Genomic DNA, 21919 nt, shown 5'->3' with positions numbered 1-21919 from the left:
CAACAAAAATTACTTACACTTCAACTTAACAAATACCCTTAAGCTGACGCCGCTATAAACAAATCGAATTGATATGTAAACAACTTGCTAATATTTGGTTATTTTTAAAATAATTTTATTTTATTAATTGGCAAAAAAAAAGTTAAAAGCAAATAAATTCTTTCTACTCGGTATTTTATAGTTTGTCACTTCTTATTTATTAGATAAAGATTGGGGTAATGTAATTTAGACTCTTAACGAGTATCGTATCATTCCGAAACTAGAACTTAATCAAAATTTAAAACAATGGCTCATGAACTCCAGCAAGAGTATATGGATATGCCCATTATTACCAAAGCCTATACCACAGCATGTGTTCTTACTACTACTGCCGTTGTAAGTAGAATTTACTAATCCGCCCATAGCATTATGTATTCTTGCATAATAAATATTCTTCATTTCTTAATTTGGCTATTTCTACGCAATAAAAACTATAGAAGTACTAATGTTACTTACTTTTATATCAGTATTTATTTTGGAATGTAGTTATACAATTTTTCGTTACTATGTATGGAGAGATTAAAAAAACTTAAGTTCAACAATTGGTTAAAGAAAATATTTTGTTAGTGTTTATATGATTACCAAGTCTGACTTACATCTGTGTTACGTACTTTTACATTCTTTGCAATTTGATTCGAATTTGTATTATAAATCTGCTTTTCGAAATGAATAGTGTTAACAATTAACTTGGGGAAAACTAAAATGTTGTACCGTATTTGATATTTCCATATCGGCGAATCAAATATAGAAATATCCACTAATTTTTAAGTTTTTGGTACTTTTCAATTAGCCTGACCCGACGAATTCTGTTTTTGTTTTTTTTTCAAATTTAATTTTTATAAACGTCCATTTGGTTTAGTGTTTAAAATAATTAATAAAATAAAAAATATACTGAAAATAACATGAAAAGAATTCACAAGAAACATTAAAAGGTGGCGGAGATCTACAGTTTGGAGAGTTTTTACTTGTGCCAGGCTAACCGAAAAGTACCAAATTTAGGGACATTTCTGTATAAGTACAATTAATATTCACACCAATTACCATCTCTAACACATCCAAAAGATTTTAATACTTTCAAAAAATTTCCTCAAAGTTCCTCAAACTTCCTTCATTGTCAAAGGCCAATTGTAACTCAAAACTTAGGAATTATTTGGGCGCAGTTGCTGATCTGGAAATCTTTGCAAACTTTTAAGCTAACTAACAATTAAGTTGCTTTTTTGGAAGATTTTCGCATCATGATATGCGCAGAATAATCGCAAATTCTTGGTAACTTCCGAGCAGTGGCCCGCGAGAAACTACGAAAAACATTACAAAAGGGAACTAACTTGAAGAGTATAATTTTTAGCCACCCACTGGCAAACTTCTAAATTTTTTATTTTTTTTTAAATTGCATGTTTAAAATCGATTTGTGGTTGCAATTGGCACAACAGATCATAGTACCAATACATTCCTTGTGATTTTAATTTAATTCTTTATAGATTTAACCTTTTTTGATGTTATTATATAAGGTTATTATGTAAAGTTACTTGATGAGCACTTTCCCTTTGTGGTAGAAGAAACCTTCCAGCACAGCAACAGGAGCTGCTGATTATCTCATTATATGCAGATGGTTTTAATATCAGATTTTATTTTTCTTCAAAACAAAAAAAAATTTATGGAGTAAACATTGGTTGTTGAAAAAACAGTAAATTAAAAGTAAAAAACAAACAAACAAAAAGTGTGGTTACAAGTTTTTATTTTAAAACATGTTTTTTAAAAAACTTGCTTATGCTCTTCCCAAAATTTTACTATGAAAAATTCATTTTCATAGTAGTAGATTTTTTTTAACTCATTGTGAAACCTTATTTTTTCATTAATTTACGTAGCTTAAATTTTCTTTTTTATAAAAATCAATTCAATGTTTAGCCAAAATACAATATAAATTTTACTTTCTAAGTTTGTATCATCTGCCTATTTCATACTATCACTCCTATTGCTTTTCATACATTATATATAAAACATTTCTTTTGTTCAATAACTTTTCATAGATATGTTTCTCTTTATCTAGCAACTGGATCTTGTCTCTCCATTCCAGCTGTACTTTAATCCAGATCTTATTATTAAGAATTATCAGGTCTGTATAGATGCGAGTAATTCATTTTCATATAAACTATTGTGTTTATTAACCATCATTATACTTATAAGTTATCATGAAAAAATATTCATTTCTTTAAAATGCTGCTTAATTAATGTCATTATCAATAATTTTTAATCTTGTTTAATTTCATGAAACTAAAACAGAAAGAAAATGTTGAAACGGTTGCATTGTTTTTACATGTGTTGTCATATATGTTATTCTCAATATTTTCCTAGCACCATATCTGTAAATATCGAGCAAAATTTCCAATTTTTAAATAGTTCCAATTGAATTAAAATTTAAATTTTTTATTGTAAACTAGGACATTTTTAAATGGGTCAGTTGTAGTCTTGCATTTTAAATATTGCACTTTTTCAGAAATCGGAAGTTTTAAACTCTTAAAAAAAATCTAATACAGTCGAGCTATCTTATAACAAGAACCTGGGTTTAACGAGTAAATTGGAAATACTTGGTTGGTACTGTGTTAAATCTGTTGAAGCATGACTCACCTTTAACAAGCAAACCATGGTTTTAGTTCGCAAATATTGTGAGTCACAAAATTTCTTCCTTCCACCAGCTCAGATACTTTCTTCTTAAAAAAATTTGTTTAACATCCCTAAGACAACTGAATTAGTGATGAGTCACATATCAACTAACAGACAATAAGATAGTCAAAAAATAAGTACTATGTTTTAAAATTTAATAAGTATTTATGAATTTTTATTATTTTTTCAGAACTCATTTATTATGAGCACTCGATTATCATAAACGATCCCTCCCGCTCGTTATAAACGAGTTCAAATGTATTAGACATTTCTTAAAATTTTATAAAAATAACAAGGTGCATTTCTAAAAGGAAGAAAAAATTTGATAAGTGAATCATGAAATAAATATTAATATTAAGATCAGAATATTAAGAAGTATTCATAATTCAATATTTATTAAAAGTAATAAAAAAATTTTCATGGGGTACATTTTCCAAGAAAAAACTAGCTAGCAGATAATTTTTTAATAATTCACCAAGTGACTAAAGATAAAAGTTAATTTTGCTTTATACCTGTAAAGTAGTGTTTTCTATAATCTTTGGAATGATCACTTTATATTGTTCCTGAAATGTATGAAAATTTCAATTAAAATTGCAATTTTTTTTAAAAATTTATTATTAAATATTAAAATTATAAATTTGTTTTACATTATAGGTTTGGAGGTTGGTTACAACTTTTCTATTTTTTGGTGGATTTGGTTTTAATTTCCTTTTCAATATTATTTTCACTTATCGCTATTGTCGAATGTTAGAAGAAGGCTCTTTTCGTAACCGACCTGCAGATTTCTTTTTTATGTTTTTATTTGGAGGTGCATTAATGATTGTATCCTTTTTCTTGATTTAAGTTTTATATTACATACTGAATCTATATATATTTTTCGTGCATATTGTATATTAGACTGGTATTATTTTAAAACTGTAATCAAGGTAAATTGTAACATTTTCTGCAACTCAAAAATTTATGCATTGTTTGGGTAATTTGATAAAATTATGCGTGAATGTTGCATACATTTATTAATCGAAATTTACTTTATGTCAGCAAAAAAAGAAATAAAGAGAGAGAGAACTAAAACTAAATTTTTGATCTAATGGTTCTATTTAAATTTGACTAATAAAAACTAATATGAAACCACAAAAATGTGGCTCATAGTAAAATCAAAAGTTTTTTTGTCCTTAATTATTTTTAGGTTATTGCTGTGTTTGTCAACTTGTTATTTTTAGGACAAGCTTTCACTATAATGTTAGTTTATGTTTGGAGTCGACGAAATCCGTATATACGGATGAATTTTTTTGGACTTCTGAATTTTCAAGCCCCCTATTTACCTTGGGTTTTACTTGGTTTCTCTCTTCTTCTTGGAAATTCCATCATGGTTGATTTAATGGGTAAGCATATTTATAATGTTGAGTAATTATATAATTTATTTTCTTATTTGATACTTATTTCTTCATTCAGTAAGACTTTTGATAGAACATCATAATATTTGTGTCTCTTAATTTTTAAATTATGTGTTTTTTGCTTAATTATATAACATTTATTTATATCTTTCCTTATAAAAGTAAAGCTACTCCAAAAAATCTCTAAAATAACACTTATTGAATGCTTGTATTTCTTTATTTCAAAATTCAATTTTACATACTTACATAATGACCTAATTTTTAAAAAAATGAAGTACTTATTTATCAACATTATGAAATTTATTAGGATAATATTAAGATTTATGATTTATAAAATAATGTCTCATTGAAAAAAATCACTTAAATTTTCTTTGAACATATTATAAAATCAAAAATTTATTCAATTTAGTATTGTAGCTGTAGATAAAAACATAGGTTTAGTATACTTAGGTCTATTGAAAATACAGTCCAGTTAAAGTACAGAGTTCCTAACTTTTCATACTCTTTCAGCAATATTAAAAAAGTAGAAAATCTCCTTAAACTACATGAATTTGATAATTTGCTGTCAAGAAAAAAAAAAGGAAGATATATGCCTTACCCTTGGTAGAATAATCTCTAATAAAAGTTTAGAAGCTCTTTAAATTATAAGTAAAATATCTGACTATTTCTTATGGTAAATCGAACATTCAGTAGATCATAATTTTTAGTCGGTTCTATCATATTAAATTATTGTTAATTGTATGTATAATACCATTAACTGAATAATTCTCGTTAGAAATTCTTTTCACAACAATATTGAAATTATAAAAGTGTTTGTTTAAATAGGTATTGCTGTAGGACATGTGTATTACTTTCTGGAAGATGTATTTCCAAATCAGCCTGGAGGAATGAGACTTCTTAAAACACCATGGATTATGTAAGCTATACCAACTACTTTTGATAATTAATTTGCTATGCTTTGATAGATTTATCATTCAACACAGTATTTTCGATTCTTTTGTTAAATCAAGTGCTCAATATAAGCGAATTTGATTATAGACTAATTTCATATTTTGTAGCCATTTAGATGACCTGATCCATTTTAAGCTATTTATGTTTCTAGACTTACATTAACATGATATATGTTAATCAATTAAAATATCATTGTACTAATTTCTTTCAATTTATGTTTTTAATTATATTTGTTTCAAAATTCCTTATTTTTGATACAAAAAATATATATATTAAAGCAAAAGTATTTTTTCAAGAAATTAGAAAAAATTTTAGTTTTTAAATTTATTTATTTTGGATAGAAAATAATGTCTAAAAAATCTTTTAAGTGTTAATAAGTGTTCAGCTAAGTTATTCTTAATTGTGGTAATTTCTTATATAGATTAGAACTTTCAATTAGTGAAAGAATATTTTGATGTGTGTCTAATTATGATGTGACTAATGCAAAAAAAGAAATGAAAAATTAGTTTTAAAAAAAATTGTGTTTTATTTTCATGACTAAATTACCTAAAAATTTTTTTTAAAAAAAGCAATATTGAGTTCTACTAAGTTTCTAAATAGATTCTTTCCAGTTATTTACATTAATTTGTTTTCTTTTCTACAAAGCTTACGACTCAAAATTCATACTGATGTTGTATGTGCATTATATTGGGTTGTGATTAATAAAAAAATAGTTTGCTGTTCAATTTATGAAACATTATATTCAATCCTCCCTAAAAGAAACAAAAAATTGTGTGTAGGAAAGTGAATACAAATATTTAAATAACCAACTAAGTTATAAAATTTCACTCATAATATACAAAATGTGGGGAGGAAAATACAGTTTTGGTCTTATCAATTATTTAGTAGAATAATTAAGTTGCTAAAATTTACCTTAGATTTATAAACATTCGTCTAATGCTGATTGAAAGTAGATATAAATATATTGCCTTGTTTGTGAAACCAATGTCTCCAAATCTAGAGTTAACTAAATTTTTGTTTATTCGTCAAGATATCGAGGGACTTGTCTCAAATATTATAATGAAATGAATTAGCAACAAGGCACTAAAAATGTTTTGTATTTTATTGAATTATATAAAAGCTTCTTACAATGAAATATTATGTTCAGTCCTTTATGAAAATTATCAAGCTGTTACAACTATTAATTTTTTATTATTTGGAGCCAGTTGTTTAATAAGCAGTAGTATAAAGAGTAATCTTTCTCATTAGGAATAAAAATTGGCTCCTGTTAACTAGAATAAAGGAAAAATTTGGAACTAATGAATTTAATAATTAAAACTGCATGAATGGGAGATCCAAGCTATCTATGGAACTTTTTGTATCTGTTATAATAAAAAGATCATAGTATTTTTAATCAAAAATAATTTAATGTTATTTTTGAAAAGAAATAAAAATGAAGTGATGAAAAAATTCATTTCAAATTAATATTATTTAGCTACATAAAAAGTTGAGTGATGAACCTTTTGCTAATTTGAGTTTTTTTAATCATATATTTTAAAAACAGTTCTTAATAAGTATTAATAGGAAAAAAAACTTTTTATCTATAATTTCATACAAAATGCAGTGGATTTATTGCTATAACTTTTTTTTTTTAGAAAATATATCTTTGAAAGTCAGAATGCTAATACAGTGCAATCACCGCCCCCTCCAGAGGAGAGGCCTGGTGGATTTCAATGGGGATGATCTAACTTAATTTTTTCACTCTTTTGTAACATATGTAATCTAATTTTAGCTTTCACTAATGTACATTTTGTATAATTAAAATATTTTCACATAGTTTTATTTCTTGTTAGTCTTTTAACATTTATGAGCCTTAAGAAAGTTTAGGTTAACTGCCACTTTAACATTGAAAAAAAATATATATATGATTTACTGATTAAAAGTTCAATTGTTTTTAGTAAAAATATTTCTAATTTTGTATTTTTTTAAAAAAAACTGTTTACCTTATGTCACTAAATTTAGGAGAACTGTTTAAATCATTGCATTCTGATTTTGTTAATTTTTTTCAAAGAAATATACTTTTTGTCATTTAAAATGTCTAATAATTTTCATCTATACAATTCAAACAGAATAGTTTTATGTGTTTTTAAATAGTACAAATTTATTATACTTTGACCATTTATTTTAAAATATTTACAAAAATCAATAAAAGATCACATGTATTTATAAGTTTTACATGATTAAACACATAGTAGACATTACAGTTAAATTATTCAGTCATTAATTTAAATGAAATATCACATTTTTCAGAATCAAGGAATTTTTCCCACGGAATCTATATGTTCTTCCTATCAAGAAACCGTTGAAAATATCTATCATATTCATCTGGTAAATATATTCCCCTGTAAACATATGAAAAGTGAAACTAATTAATCCATTAATTCTTTTACTCCAGTATAATGTAACAATAACTAATGCATAGTTAAAAAATGTTTTTAAAATTATATGCAGATACCAAACATAAAACAAGGGTTTTCAATATGCATAAGATTTTGAGAATCAGATAAAAACACTAGATATGTTTATGGGCCACACTTCATAATTGATATTCTTAAAATTCTGCCAATTGAACTGAGTTAAAATCAGTTAATAATAAGATTAAAGTTTAAACATTGTTTTATTTGAAGCAAACAATTATTTTTAGTTTCACAGTAGCATAAATACTAAGTTTCCAGAAGCTATAAATCTGGCTTCGTAGTTCTTAAAATAATCCATAGACTAAAAGAAAACCACATAGTAGATGCACCAATTTTGCTAACGCATTGCACTGAATATATCACATTATTTATTTGAGGGCAAATCAGTAAAATTATTCATCAGAAGCAACAGAAATCTTTTAAGGACTCTTCACAACCTCCTCATTTAAATATTTAATCAATTTTTAAAGAGATGCATTAACAGTTTGTTTAAACCAAAAATAATATTTTCTTATTGAAATTAACTGAAAAAGCTATGAATTGAAATTCAAAAAATTGAATTTATTTAAGTTTTTACGTACTTGACATCATCTTTAAATACAGTAGCAATCCGACTTAGGGAGCTATTGACAGCTGTTTTCAATGCTAGTCTCTGATGAATGTGTTCATATCGATCTTGAGGATCTCTCACATGTCTTTCAATTCCAATCGGATCAATAGGCAACTTTTCTTCAGCCTGAAATATGAATAGCAACAGTGCTTTGAAAACATCATAAGACATAATATAATGAAACGAATGGTAAAAAATACAAAGAATATATCAATACTTATACATCACAAATAATTAACATAGTTTATTGCAAAATAATCATAGCCACATCCTACAAATTGTTCTTAAGAACGATTTTTAAGACAATTTTTGTGTGTAATAAGGTACTTCTATGTATTGTGCTACAGCATAGTGGAAATTTTAGAAACTTGTCAAGTACCTATCTGGAAACAATACTAAAGAGCAGTTTAAAGTGCACAAAATGTTGGAAAAAGTGTTGGAAAAAGGTTGGCTGATCACTATATTGCCCCCCCCCCCTGCAAGAACTAAGAATTTTATTTCAGAACTCCTTAGAATTAAAGTTATGATCACAAGTCATATTACAAATTAAGGGAAATTGGATTGAATGTAGGGTTTAGTGGCACAAAATCCAAAAGAGGACATGCTGGAATTAAGGGGTACATGTATTTGAAATCATTATTATAAAAACACTTCTGCATAGGTAAATAAGATAATCCTTAAAAATCGGAGAAGCAAATAAATAAAATTACCATTTTTAGATCTAACAGAAGACAGACTAGTTTTGGCAGCATCAGTTGCACAACACCATATTTATCTTCAACATATGATGCAGTAAGTAAATAACCAAGAGCTGGGGGAAAAATTACATTTTTAAGTATATATTTATAAATCAGAAACACAACACCCAAAAATAATTTTAATACAGCAAAAAATTGTAAACATATATAATTTTTTTTTAACTTTAAGTCAACGCTACAAGACACAGTGATAAGCGAAGCATAATTCATGGAGATTGAGATAACTAATCTTATTTTATACTTGAAATTAATAAATAAGATTCCTATTATGAAAATAAGTAGGAATAGATAGAAACTAAACAAGTTACCTTCAATCATCCATACTAAGTATTGTGAAGAGGAAAATATTTGTTTTATTTTAGTATTTGGCAATTCATCAAAAAAGTAACTGCAAATGACAGTAGGCCATCTCTGAAAACATGGGAATACCTAAAAAATATTGCAAGTCATTAAATATATATATATAAAATTATAAATACTAATAATTATTTAATTTCATTACCAACCTTCTTATTAACGTTTGTCAAAGGTTTAGTACCATACTGCTTAGCATAGGTTTGCTCAAGACCTGTTTTAGAAAACAATTTAAGATTAAAAACTCTACAAAGTTTTGATAAATAATACCAATGTGTTATTTCAAAATATAAAATAAAGTGCAATTAAAAATTTAAATATTTGTGCACTAAAAAATTATTGAACTAGACCTGTATCCTAAACTAAGATGAAATGTTCAATGAAAACAAAGGTAGAAGGAAATAGTTCCTTCTTTTAATTAGCAATCATTATCACTGTTAACAACATATAATTGGTTATCTATACACTAGGCACCAACAAGTTAGTAACATTATTGCATTTAGGCAGACAAAGACTGTATTTCCAATTTTACTTAAATTTATGAAGGATCTCTATCTTATTTTTTCAGTAATGTTTTGTACTCTAAAGAGTACATGAAATGAAGAATATTCTTTCATTTTTGAATTTGATACAAGAGACAGTAAATTAAGTACATAATTTTTAAAGCAGCAAAAATAAGTAGAAAAGAAAAAAAGAGGTAAGCAAAAAATTCCTAAACAGTAATTATGAGAGTAATTTCTAAACAGTAAAATTAATTATGAGAGCACTGGCCACCTACAGCAGGGCAGTTTTGATTTCATATACAGCTACAATGATATCCAATATAACAACATCTCTCTCTAGTACAATAATTTTTGGTGTAAGAATGTCTATTGCTCAAGTTTGAATAAAATTCCATCCTGCACATAGGTGGAAACCACCCTGACTGTTTTTCTTCTTGGAAATGTCTTTATCTACTAAAAGTCAAGTTAAATGGACAATACAATAAACTGACACAAGGAAATTCAATTTTGCTTGAATGTAATGAAATTTAACAAGTATTTTTATTTTAGACTAACTCAAATTTTACTTTCATTAAATTTAAATTATTGTTTCCTTTAGCTATTAACAATGCTATTTACTATAGATAGGTAAAGTTCAAAAATTTTTATAACATGTAATTATATGCATTTAGAGTAGTACATTCTTCAAAAGATTTATAAAAAAAACTCAATAAAAATTCATTTTGACAGGTGTTGGGTTGTCATTAATTCAATGATTTAAAAAGAAATATATTAATAATTTTTATGTGAAATATATAGACATATTAACTGGACAGTAAAAAAATTCTCAAAACCTTCTTTACTTGCAATATGCTCAGGTTTGCTTTCTTTCGCAGCGACATTCACAGCATAAGTATGCAACTTTTCAAGAAGAACTTTTAGCGACAGCTCGCACTCTTCAGAAATTGAATTCCATTGATATGGGTGTCCACCTGAAACAAAAACATAAAACTTTACTATAAAATCAGAATAAAAAATTATATCAATAACCCCTTTAAAAAAATGCTCTTTTAACAAAAATAATGTAACATTCATATAGTTTGTCTACGGAAAGAACTCCCACTGTCACAAAGTCTGAGGCCGTCTGCAGGGCAGTTTCTCTTCCCTCTAGGACAGGGATGGGCAAACTACGGCCCACGGATAGAATTTTAACTCGCCGATCCATGGCGAATATAAACAATAGACATTATACATCCATTTTCTTGTCTGCTTTATTTGAGGTTTCTTTTTGTTCTTTCTTTTTTAACACAGTTCTGATGACCTTTTTACTTTCTCTACTTTTGTTCTACAAAGTGGACAATTGATGGAAATAGTTAGCACAGACAGCTTCAATTGGTAAAATGTTGAAAGCAGAAGTTCTTTATAGAATAGCAGTAGATTGGCTCCAACGAGGGTCTGTCTTTCTCGAGGAGCAAACATATGGAATCTACTATAGGTGAATTGCAGTTCACATGTGGCAGACTGCGCATTTTAAGCTCCAACGAATGGATTTTTCTGCCGGCACGAGTTCTAACATTTATTAAGTATGGAAAAATTGCACACACATGTCATTGTAAGTAATGGTGAAATTATCGCATTTATAAAATGGCTAGTGCTTCTTTGACTTATTTGTAAACCTTTTTAACCCCCATAAAAGCTACTAAAAATGCAAAATTGATTTAGAGTGCCATGCGTTCAATGATTAATGGACTTAGACAGATCTTCTTTGTCATATGAACAACTTGAATGTTAAGATGCAAGAGAAAAATCAATTCATCGATGATATCTGGGTCCATCTCAAAGCTTTTAAACTGAATCTTAATCTCTTTGCTCGGCAGCTATCTAAGAATGACTTGTTTTATTTCTCGAGGTTAAATTCAATACCCTCTGTAAATAAGGAAAAGCTTAGGAATTATGAAAGTGGCTTGAAAAAACTCTATTTTGAATTTGAAAGCAGATTTCAAGATTTCAGTGCCATTCAAACAGAATTAGATATTTTTACCATGCCTTTCAACATTATTGGGAAACAGTGAGGTCGGATTTGCTACTTGAATTAATTGAGTTGCAATCTAACAAACATCTTAAGCAGTTGTTTCAAAATATGCTAAAGTTTGAGTTTTACAAATTTTTACCAAAAGTTAGTTTCCAAAATTTAATCTCATGCCCAGAAAATCAGTGCTATGTTTGCTTCATCTTATGCATGTGAACAAGTATTTTCAACTATGAATCTTAGAATAAAAACAGTTTTAGAAGTACACTAATAGACAAGCATTTAGCCTCGTTCCTTAAAATAAGCACATCTCACTTTGAACCTCAATATAAAGAAATGAAATCGCAATTTCCTCCACCTCATTAAAACTTGTATATCGTAGTTTTTTTTTTTTTAGAAATCTTTATCTGGCCCACCAAACATTTTTTCTCGATCTTTGGCCCTCGACCAAAAAATTTTGCTCATCCCTGCTCTAGGGCTAACACGATATACCAGAGCCAAAACCTGTCTTAAACAATGACCCCACACCCATACTTGAAATAGTTATACCTCGTTACCATAGCCACCACCACGGGTCGTCCAGATGAATGGCTAGGGGAGTTCTTACTTTATACAAACTATAAATGACTTACATCTTTGATTATTTTAATCTAATGATCAGATTTACTGAAATCTGAAGCACAATATTTGCGTCTGAGCAGTTACAGATATTACCTACAAGGAGAATCCCCTTTCCATGTTTTTGCTCTCATCAATCACTATGATTGCTTCACTATCAATTTTGTTTCTTAGTGATAAACAGAATGTGACATCAAAAATAGTCAAATTTATGTATACAAGTATAACATTCCCAAGTATTTTATGCATTCTATTTATTTAAAAATTTTGCAATTTGATTAAGAAGTATCCAAGGTGTTGAATGGGTGACAAAAGAACCTACCTTCCAAAACTAGAATTATCTTAATTACACCTTAATTATAAACTTTAAAACTATATAAAGCTTCAATACTTAGTATTCATATGTCCTTATAGTATAACTGTCATTCTTACCCACCTGGATGACTGATATCAAAAATTTGAAGTCTTCTTTTCAGGTTGTGTTGAGCTAACAGTCTCAAGTCCATTACAGCCAAATACTTAAAATAAAATAAAAAACATTAAATGTGTGCTAATAATTAAAAAAAATTACACTGAAATAGTTGCTGAAAATTCTCACCTTTAAAATATCAGTTTCTGAACTTTGAATAGCTGTCGACAAACATTTGTTGTTTTTGTTCTTAGTGGGCATATCAATATTGAAACAGTATGGCTAGAAGAAAAATTAGAAAACATTTTGTATATAATTACTAAAATTTTTATAGATAATCTTTTACACTGTTGAAAACGCATAAAAACAAAATTTGCATTAATCTTAAAAATAAAATAAAAAATACTAATAAATTAAATAAAAAGCATTTAGAAATTACAAAAGTGTTAGCTTGACATTCTATACGAAAAACGATTTTATTACAACTACATAATTTACAATATTGGAAATAAAAAAAAAATCTTGAAATATAATGCTTAAGTTATATTTAAATTTCTTGTAGAATTCACAGTTTGCACCAAGTTAACAAGCAGGCTTGAAAGATAAAGGGAGTTGTATATTTATTCATAATCTTATAAATAATGAAGAAACAGGTAAGTAATTAATAATGTGTAAGGAATAAACTGGAGAAAACATGAAATATATGATTCAACCCTGTAAAGTCAATCCTAAACTCAATTTGCAGTAGGACATGGTTACTTCAAAGTACTTAAAACTAGTTTCTATGTTATTCAATGAAAAGAAAAATATATCAACAGTGAAATTTTTATACAAATTTGTCCTAGCAGCTAGAGGATTAATAAAATTGAAATTAAAAGAAACAATTGAATACAATGAAATATTGGCAATATTATTTCAAAATATTTAAAGATTTCTTATAAAGATCATTAAGAGATTCGTTTTTATAGCTTACCTCAACAGCACAAGTATTGAAAATTAAAATATAAAGGCTCCAATTAAAGAAGATAACGATGCCAGACATTACAGATGCAAGAAAAAGTTTAAAGCTGAATAAGCTGTACAGTATGTTTTCAACTGAACTATAAAATAAAAATTTCAATTGAGCTATAAAATAAATATTTCATTTGAACAATGAAATAAAATAAATTGAAAATAGCATCTGAAATTTTAAATGATAAATGTTTTTATTTAATTTTCATCTTAAACTGGGATTTAAATTTATGCTGGAGTAAATTGAGAATACAAAGATCTAGAATATATAGTACTTCAATAATTACCATGGATTCAGTACAAAACTGTAATATCATATTACTACAACTTTTTTTGCATCGAGTAGGAAGAGAATAAAAATTTTAAAACATTAAAATTTATGCCTTTTTAGTATATGAGAGAAAATAAGTTAATTTTTGACAGATCTAGAACAGAAAATTTAAAAGGGGAATCAGTTTTAAAAGGAGAAGTGTTTATAGTGATACAAATAATCACTATGTATTTGGTCTAAAAAACAAAACTATATTCCTTTTTTTTAGTCTACTTAAATGCAGCCTTTAAGAAAATTTTACTTTAGTTTCACTGCTATTAATATAGGTCAAAATTACAGTTGAGGATAAAATGGCTCCCATCATTTAGGGCATAATTGTAATTTGTATTAGCCTCAATTAATGAGCTCAAGCTGAAATTTAAGCCCAGTGGTTAATCAAAAATGGATTGAAATATCTATTAACAAGAAATTTTATTTGGCAATAGTAATTTCACTTGTAGTGGTCAATTAACAATCGACTTGGATTGTCATCAACCATGGAGCTCCACTAAAGATTTCAAGGGTTCTTTACCTAGTAGGAAAAAAATCATAATAAAAAGAGAATAATTGTTCATGCAATGACTAGTTTACAGTTTACTGTAACTAAAGTGTAGAAGACTTTATAAGTTTTAATTAATACTTTTTGTTATATATTTCCACTTAAATTTCAAAATAGAATCAAAACTAATACTTACCTAAAATGCTGTTTTGAAAATATGAATATGTAGCTAGGTAAAAAGGAACCTACAAACATAAATTTCATGAAATACATGATATTTCCTAAGAGTAACATAACTGTTTAAACTAAAATTAGTGTGCTTTCAAATTATTAAATAAAAAATTAATGATATGATTTATTTGTTACATAAGCATCTAAGATATAAAAGCACATATATTTACTCTACACAGATAATTTTTTTTTTTTTTTTTTTATAAATTGAAGCTAAATATTTTCTTAAAATGCTAAAGAAAATGTTTTTAGTCAAATATTACACAACCGATCATTGCTTTTGCATCTTTTACAAATATACCACAGTAATTTTTAAAAAAAAGCCTATTGTTTATCCATTTTCAGACAAACTATTTAAGGTACCAACCACACTTTTTGCTTGTCTACTTGAAAAACTGTAGTCATAAGTTAAAAAATTGTAGTCTGACATTTTTTAAGAATACTTCTAACAAAGCTAAAATAGAACATTATGGCAGCTCTATAAAATTTAAATAAGTACATTTTCAAAATTAACATCAAGTAAAGTAAATGTCATTAGACGTCATTTAAAATAATAAATAAATAGTATTGTAACTCTAATAAGAAAGAAGAAGGAAAATTAACTTGTTTAAGGATTAAATTTCCAAGTGATTAGTGTACAGGAGACAGTTCTGATTCAGCACTGAAGATTTCAGGTTTGACAACTATTAACATGATCCTAGTTCAAGAATCATTCTACCTCAACCATTAACTGTTTTGAATGCATGATTTGATACGTCAATAAGTTTCTCTATTGAGAATTGTGATTGTTTTCCAAGCTTTAAAAAAAAAATTCTAATTTATCAATTTTTCTGATATACTAAAATAAAGCTAACTGAAAAAAAAAAAAATGAGGATTATTAAGTGATGAAATTATTCTAAATATCTATAACTATTTTCTAGAAACAGTAATATGAGTATTTGGAATCAAAAGTCACATTTGAGACTAATATATTTAATTTTACATATAGCATGTTTAATGATAATTTTATTTATAGCATGATATTGTATTCCACAAGTAAAAGTATTAAAACATATTGTTTTTTCAACATGTTTTGCACAATCAATAGCATACTACATTGGCTAAGCTGAAACACAGCAAACATTCATGACATCATAGTTTAAGCAAGGCAAGAGAGACTAACCCATAAGTTCTAAGAAGGCGCAGATTTGAAAGCAACATTTTAATGAATAGTTTCAAAATGTAGAGGGTTTGAGTCAAAAAGGCAGAAATTTATTGCAAAAATCTAGTGCAGAAAAGTTAGTAGCGATGCAAAATAGTTTCATTATCAAGGTCAATAAATTTCACATGGGAAAAAAATTTAAATACTCACTGATCATGAAAAAAAGTAAATAGTTCCAAAGTAAACTTTTCAAAATACAGGAGGCGGAATCCTTCAATAACTCAAAGGCTTGATTTTGTATGAACTGAAGTTTTGTTTTCTAAAAGAGGATCAAAATGAGATAAGGAAGGGGGGAAAAAGAGCTTTATGCAAGACACACACACACAAAAAAAAAAACATTACCTGTTCTAATGAGAATTTTAAGAGATATAAACAGCAGACGAAATATTTAAGGCTGAACATAAACCCAGAGAAACAACCATGCTGAATAACAAAGAAATATTCAAATTCAGTTTCAACCTGCAAACTATAAAAAAAAAAATATATTAATTTTAAAAACTTAGGCCAGTTTTTAAAAGACACAAAAAATTATTTGATTGCAATTTAAAAACAAAAATATTAACATCAATTTCCTATAGTTAAAATTACTACAATGAAAAGAAACTATAATAAAACTTTTCACCACTTGGGCTCATTACTACTTGTTACAATATTCCTTAAATGAGAACTAAAAAAGTGTTACTAATAAAATTATCATCCTTAATAAAACCATTGGATTTTAAAATCAGTAATTTTTTTAAATTAAATTTTTCAAAAACAGAATTAATTAATAAAATATATTCTAGCATGCTATATTAACTTTCAGTAGATAGTGACAGAATGTTATACAATCACTTACAAATTATAAATTCCTTTTTAAGACCCTATTAATGAGTTTATCTAACACGATACCTTGTATAAATGAAGAAATAAGCATACACATACTGAAAAGAAAACAGTGATTGTTCCATTCCTGTAGTGTAGCAATACTATTACCATATGTTTATAGGCTCTGATATGTTTGCAATGTTATTTCCTATATTTCAACTTCACTTTGGTTCATTTCTAAAAACATATCCTATTAATCTGTCAAGACTAATTGTAATCCAAGCTTTTAATTTTCAGCTAGAAATTTAAATTTAATTTTTTAGGTGGAAAAAATGATCTTAACATGTCACCCATAAATCACAGATGGAAAAAAATATCACTATTATTGGCCAATTTTTAAGATCTCTTTTGGTTTTCAAATGCCTACGAAACATATATTTTGTCTTTTTTACAATGAAACATAGAAAACAATATTTAAATATACCATACATTGTGGTGTATAACTCGACCCTCTAATTTTGATTATGAGGTGGCAAATTTCTGTTATTCCGGGTGTATAATTTGTCTGTTGAAAAATACAAAGATAAAAATTTCTAAAATTGAAAAATATAAAGAAACAAATTTATTAGATTTAGAGAAATTTCTCAAAACAAAAATATTTCACATCAAAACCCCTTCAAAAACAGGACATTTTTGGGCTGCTCTTATAGATGTCATGTATCAAATGAAAAATCAACTTATACTATTAGTATTACTACCTAAATTTAAATAATAATAATATTTGCAGGAAATTTTTTTTATGTTACTTTTTGTATTCGTCTAAACTATACTAAACAAAGATTAAACCATTCACCATAATTCATTTTAGTCAAAGGCTAAAAAAAGAAACCAGGACTCTACAAAATCTAAATGGCACTGGGAATTGAGGAAAATTTTGTTCACTCAGTGTTCACAATAAATTCAAATCAGTGTTTCAACTAAAAAAAATATTTAAAATAGAAGAGGGGTTATTTTATGAATTGTTGTTCAATAGAACTTCAATCGTGAAAGATAAGCATTAGTGAAGAGGATACAGTTACCAATACTTATAGACTTATCATTCAAATTCCAGACGACAATTATGTCATTTGTAATGACAACCTTGAATTAAAACTTACATGTTTTTAATTGAATAAAGTTTGACTTACCAACTTCCAAGTATTGATGTTTTCTCAGGGTCAAAACTGTGGGAAAGTCCAACAAAGCAAAAACTAACTACTACTCCTAATCCCGAAGTTACTATAAAATGCTGTAGATATCTGGGACTCAAAATGTGACAAATTTTTTGAAATCTTGTTGTTGGTATATGCTTTTGAACTAAGAATGATAAAANAAAATTGTGTGATTGGTCAACGTTAATCATAAAATTTGCATAAGTTGCGCCACTGGAGAGCTAGTACGCGTATAAAGGCTTGTTTGAAAATCAGATTTAGTTAGTTGGGAGTTAAAATGGGTCGAACGAAAGACATATCGGACACTACCAAGACAGCGATTGTGACTCTACACAATGAGGGAATTAGTAAACAAATGATTGCCAAAAAAGTGAATTGCTCTCAAGGAACTGTAAGTAAAATTTTAAAAGATTATTCTACAAATCAAAGTTTTAAAAATAATCGCTCAAATAGTGGTCGTAAACGAATAACCACACTGAGACAAGACAGAATGCTGAAACGTGTCGTCACTAAAAATCGCTTCAAGAGCTTGAGATTCATAAGTAGAAAGTGGAGAGAACAAGGAGTGGATGCCTCAACATCTACCACACTACGACGACTCCATGAACTTGATTTTCAATCACGTGTGCCCAAGAAAAAGACGCTACTTACACGCAAGCTAAAACGAGCCAGAGTGAGGTGGTGCAAAGACAGATTGCAATGGGGTATTCAGGACTGGAGTAACGTACTTTTTAGTAATGAATCAATGTTTTGCGTTTCCCACGGTCATCAGGGTGTCCGTGTTTGGCGTTGCAAGCAAGAAGCTTTTACCACAGATTGCTTGAAACGCTCAGTGAAGTTAAGCACTTCTGTAATGATTTGGGGGTGTATGGGTGCTGAGGGCTTAGGAAAGCTGTGGAGGTACTTGAACATTTTATGATTCCGTCATCGGAAGATCTATTTGAGGATGACTTAATCTTCCAACAAAACTCTGCATCTTGCCACACGTCAAACGCCACCACTACTTGGCTTACTAACAATAAAGTCAAATTACTTTCTTGGCCGGCCAATTCACCCGATTTGAACCCCATCGAGAATATATGGGGTTTAATGAAGAAACGCCTTCAGGACTTAGCTCCAAAGGACAAAAATGAACTCATGGAAAGCGTGAAAGCCGTTTGGGCAACTATCAGCAAAGATGACTGCAAAAAAGTAGTGCATCGTATACAAAATCGTTTGCGTGACGTTATTAAAGCTAAGGGAGATGCCACTAAGTATTAACTATTCATGCAGATTTCATTTAAATGAATTATGCTATTTTTGTTCAGGTTATTCTAATTTTTTGAACCACTGTGAAAATTATTCAATTTTTTGAATTCTTAGAAAAAATTCATTGTAAAAACTTTTGCAATATCATAATAATTTATTTATGTTATGTTCATCTACAAAACATGTAGAATGTGATAACACACTTCAAAATTCTCAGGTATTCATTTTTACCAAAATAAATGCATATCTCAAACCACTATGTGCTTTATTTATCATTATTCTAATATTCTGAATTGGAGTTGTAGATGAATAGTTGTTAGTTAGGTATGCTGCCTCCTGTGAATGCCTATTTTATTCTTTCAATCTAGCTGAAAATGTGCTCAGGCATAATCAAGATGGATGACATAAATAAATTCGTAAATAAGTATTTTAATAACAGTACTGTTTATAAAAAGTGCAAAAATTTAAGAATAGACCAACCATCCATTAATAAAATAAAAATTTTCTTCTCACAAACCCTAGTAATGGTTAAAGGAAAAGATGGGTGAAAACTCATTGCAAAATGAGCTTCTGATGCTGTACCCTTCACTGTAGTTTCTTCCTTTATATCCAGAGATTGTACTAATCCTTAGGAACCAGTTCACATTATGTCTGTGGTAGCTGAATTTCTTTGCCTATGTGTAATCTTTATAAAATATGAACATAAGAACAAGAAGGAAATAAAAAAGATTGGAGAACGAGCAAATATGCGTCATGCTACCTACATCAAGCTTTGAAAGATAAAAATAGGGGGAAAAAAGGGATTCATTTATAGATCTATCACAAAATCCCTGTTACTTGGTGTATNAAGAACGAGAAAGATCCGCGGGTGTTTTATAAAAAGGGCCGCCGGCAGTATTGGACAAATTCAAGGACCTACCAAGTTTTTCAAGGACCTAAATTTAGCAAAAAAAATTTCAAGGACTCTCAAGGACCGTGGGAACCCTGGATTCATTTATAGATCTATCGCAAAATCCCTGTTACTTGGTGTACATTAATTTTCCTTAAAATTTGAAATGTTTAACCAATTCAAATAAGTGAAGAGAAAACTAAAAAATAAACAATATGTATTAAATAATTTAATTAAAAGAAACCTACCAGAATAATATTGCATATTCAAAACACCAAATAATACAGTTGATAAGCAAAGTATAACTTGATATAATAGTGTCTTCCAATGAATTAAATAAAACAGCCAATCTAAAGAAAAAACATAGAAATTATATAATTCAAATGCAAAGTATCAAAAGAACATTAAATTTTCTTAACAATATGACAGTTTGAAATAATGACAGTAAATATGACAGTTTGTACATGATTTTTTTTTCATTTTATATTATATTAGAAAATTAATGAAAATAGCAATCAGATTCAAGACTAAGCAATTTTTAACGTGAATTAATATCTTTACTTAAAAAAAAGTTGCTATGTCGAAAGTAATATGTATAATTATAAAAAATAGAAAGTCTCAAATTCCGAATGGTCAAGATTTCAGCAAGTCCAGAAAAATGGATTTTTTTCTGATAATAGGTGTTACGATAAACAAGCATAAAATGTGTTACTCAATAAAAAAAAAATATCAAATAATGATGTTCTTTTCAAACACGATTAATATTCAGATTAAGTTATATTTAAAGTTCTCCTTTCTCACTTAAATTTGTTTTTCTCTAACTGTTCATTTTTTAAAAACTCTTATAGTGTGCTCTTTTAAGAGGAAAAAGTATTTGGGTATAAAAAAAAGCAAGAAAATTTGTTTATTTTTATTTACTGAAAAAGGAAAACAAACTATTTTTATTGTAAGGAAAGTGTAGGAAACATAAGACATTCCTAGTAAGCTGACATGAGGATATAAAACTTTGTACTGTGAATTTAATCCCTAAAACAATTTCTAGGTGCCAAATGGATAGTTAATTATTCATTTGCCAAATGGATAGTTTAATATCCATTTGGGCACCTAGGCGATAGCACTTGGCGCAACAAAATACAAATATCCTTTAAATCAATCTAATAAGCTAATACATGCTAAAAAAATAAGCGGATCTACCAAAAATACAAAGCAGCAATTAAAATTGAAATCTATTAATTACCGATAATTCCAGTAAATGGATTCCATGATATGCTTTTCATAAGTAAGAATAAAAATGAAATATAGATGGCCTGTATAATGACAACCCAGAAAAAGCTTCGAATAATTCTGGGAAATATAACCTGAAAAAACAATAATAAAGACAATATTAATAATTTAAACAAATAATGATATCTTCTATATGAAAGCAAATTGAGGTACCTCAGTAGCAAACCACATCTTTAGAAATTAAAATTAACCAAAACTGAAACAATTTATTACAGAAAAGAAATTTCGAAAGAAGTAAATAAATATTTCTCCTTTCCCGCAAAATTGTTTTGATGTTGCCACTTTCAGAAACTGCAATAATTTTAAATTAACAACTTCCTACAAACTGACGTCAGATTAAGGTGTGTGCATGGCCGGTGAAATAGGATGGTCAAACCGGACGTTCGCCCAACAGCGGCAGTTTAGAGCATTGCCGAACGAGGCCCAGATTTAATATTTTCTAAATAATTAATATTTTCTTTTTTGA

At 27.8% G+C, this 21919-nt stretch overlaps 2 protein-coding genes across 3 annotated transcripts; one reads left to right on the top strand and one right to left on the bottom strand.

Moving 5' to 3' along the window:
* Positions 1-11: 11 nt before the first annotated feature.
* On the top strand, positions 12-6866 carry LOC107448453 (Derlin 2). Its single transcript, XM_016063648.3, has 6 exons — positions 12-375; positions 2087-2152; positions 3355-3522; positions 3887-4082; positions 4920-5010; positions 6680-6866. The coding sequence occupies exons 1-6, from the start codon at positions 286-288 to the stop codon at positions 6765-6767; spliced, it is 699 nt and encodes a 232-aa protein (XP_015919134.1). The 5' UTR covers positions 12-285; the 3' UTR covers positions 6768-6866.
* A 318-nt stretch (positions 6867-7184) lies between these two features.
* LOC107448452 (Nuclear division cycle 1) lies at positions 7185-21813 on the bottom strand. 2 transcript variants are annotated; one of them, XM_043050624.2, is made up of 16 exons: positions 21607-21813; positions 21407-21527; positions 20418-20519; positions 18009-18177; positions 16357-16480; positions 16165-16273; positions 14778-14826; positions 13735-13861; positions 12951-13043; positions 12789-12870; positions 10569-10697; positions 9376-9437; positions 9178-9298; positions 8822-8922; positions 8083-8237; positions 7185-7426 (listed from the first exon to the last, which is right to left on the bottom strand). In XM_043050624.2, the coding sequence occupies exons 1-16, from the start codon at positions 21622-21624 to the stop codon at positions 7360-7362; spliced, it is 1629 nt and encodes a 542-aa protein (XP_042906558.1). In that variant the 5' UTR covers positions 21625-21813; the 3' UTR covers positions 7185-7359. The 2 variants fall into 2 exon arrangements, with proteins under 2 accessions (XP_042906558.1, XP_042906553.1); XM_043050619.2 differs by having other exon boundaries at positions 10560-10697; positions 21607-21761.
* Between the last annotated feature and the right edge of the window lie 106 nt (positions 21814-21919).

This window comes from Parasteatoda tepidariorum, chromosome 3, assembly GCF_043381705.1.
Source record: "Parasteatoda tepidariorum isolate YZ-2023 chromosome 3, CAS_Ptep_4.0, whole genome shotgun sequence".
NCBI classification, from domain to species: domain Eukaryota; kingdom Metazoa; phylum Arthropoda; class Arachnida; order Araneae; family Theridiidae; genus Parasteatoda; species Parasteatoda tepidariorum.
The sequence above is the reverse complement of the archived record's forward strand: the minus strand, read 5'-3'. Positions and strand labels throughout refer to the sequence as shown.

Bases quoted from the DNA above. Each gene is read 5' to 3' on its own strand.
- LOC107448453 (XM_016063648.3), top strand. From the start codon at position 286: ATGGCTCATGAACTCCAGCAAGAGTATATGGATATGCCCATTATTACC. The intron at 376-2,086 runs GTAAGTAGAATT...CTCTTTATCTAG, and splicing joins TTCTTACTACTACTGCCGTT to CAACTGGATCTTGTCTCTCC. The intron at 3,523-3,886 runs GTATCCTTTTTC...AATTATTTTTAG, and splicing joins TTGGAGGTGCATTAATGATT to GTTATTGCTGTGTTTGTCAA.
- LOC107448452 (XM_043050619.2), bottom strand. The intron at 13,044-13,734 runs GTAAGCTATAAA...TTTTTCTTCTAG, and splicing joins TCAATACTTGTGCTGTTGAG to CCATACTGTTTCAATATTGA. The intron at 10,698-12,788 runs GTGGGTAAGAAT...TTTTTGTTTCAG, and splicing joins TTTTGATATCAGTCATCCAG to GTGGACACCCATATCAATGG.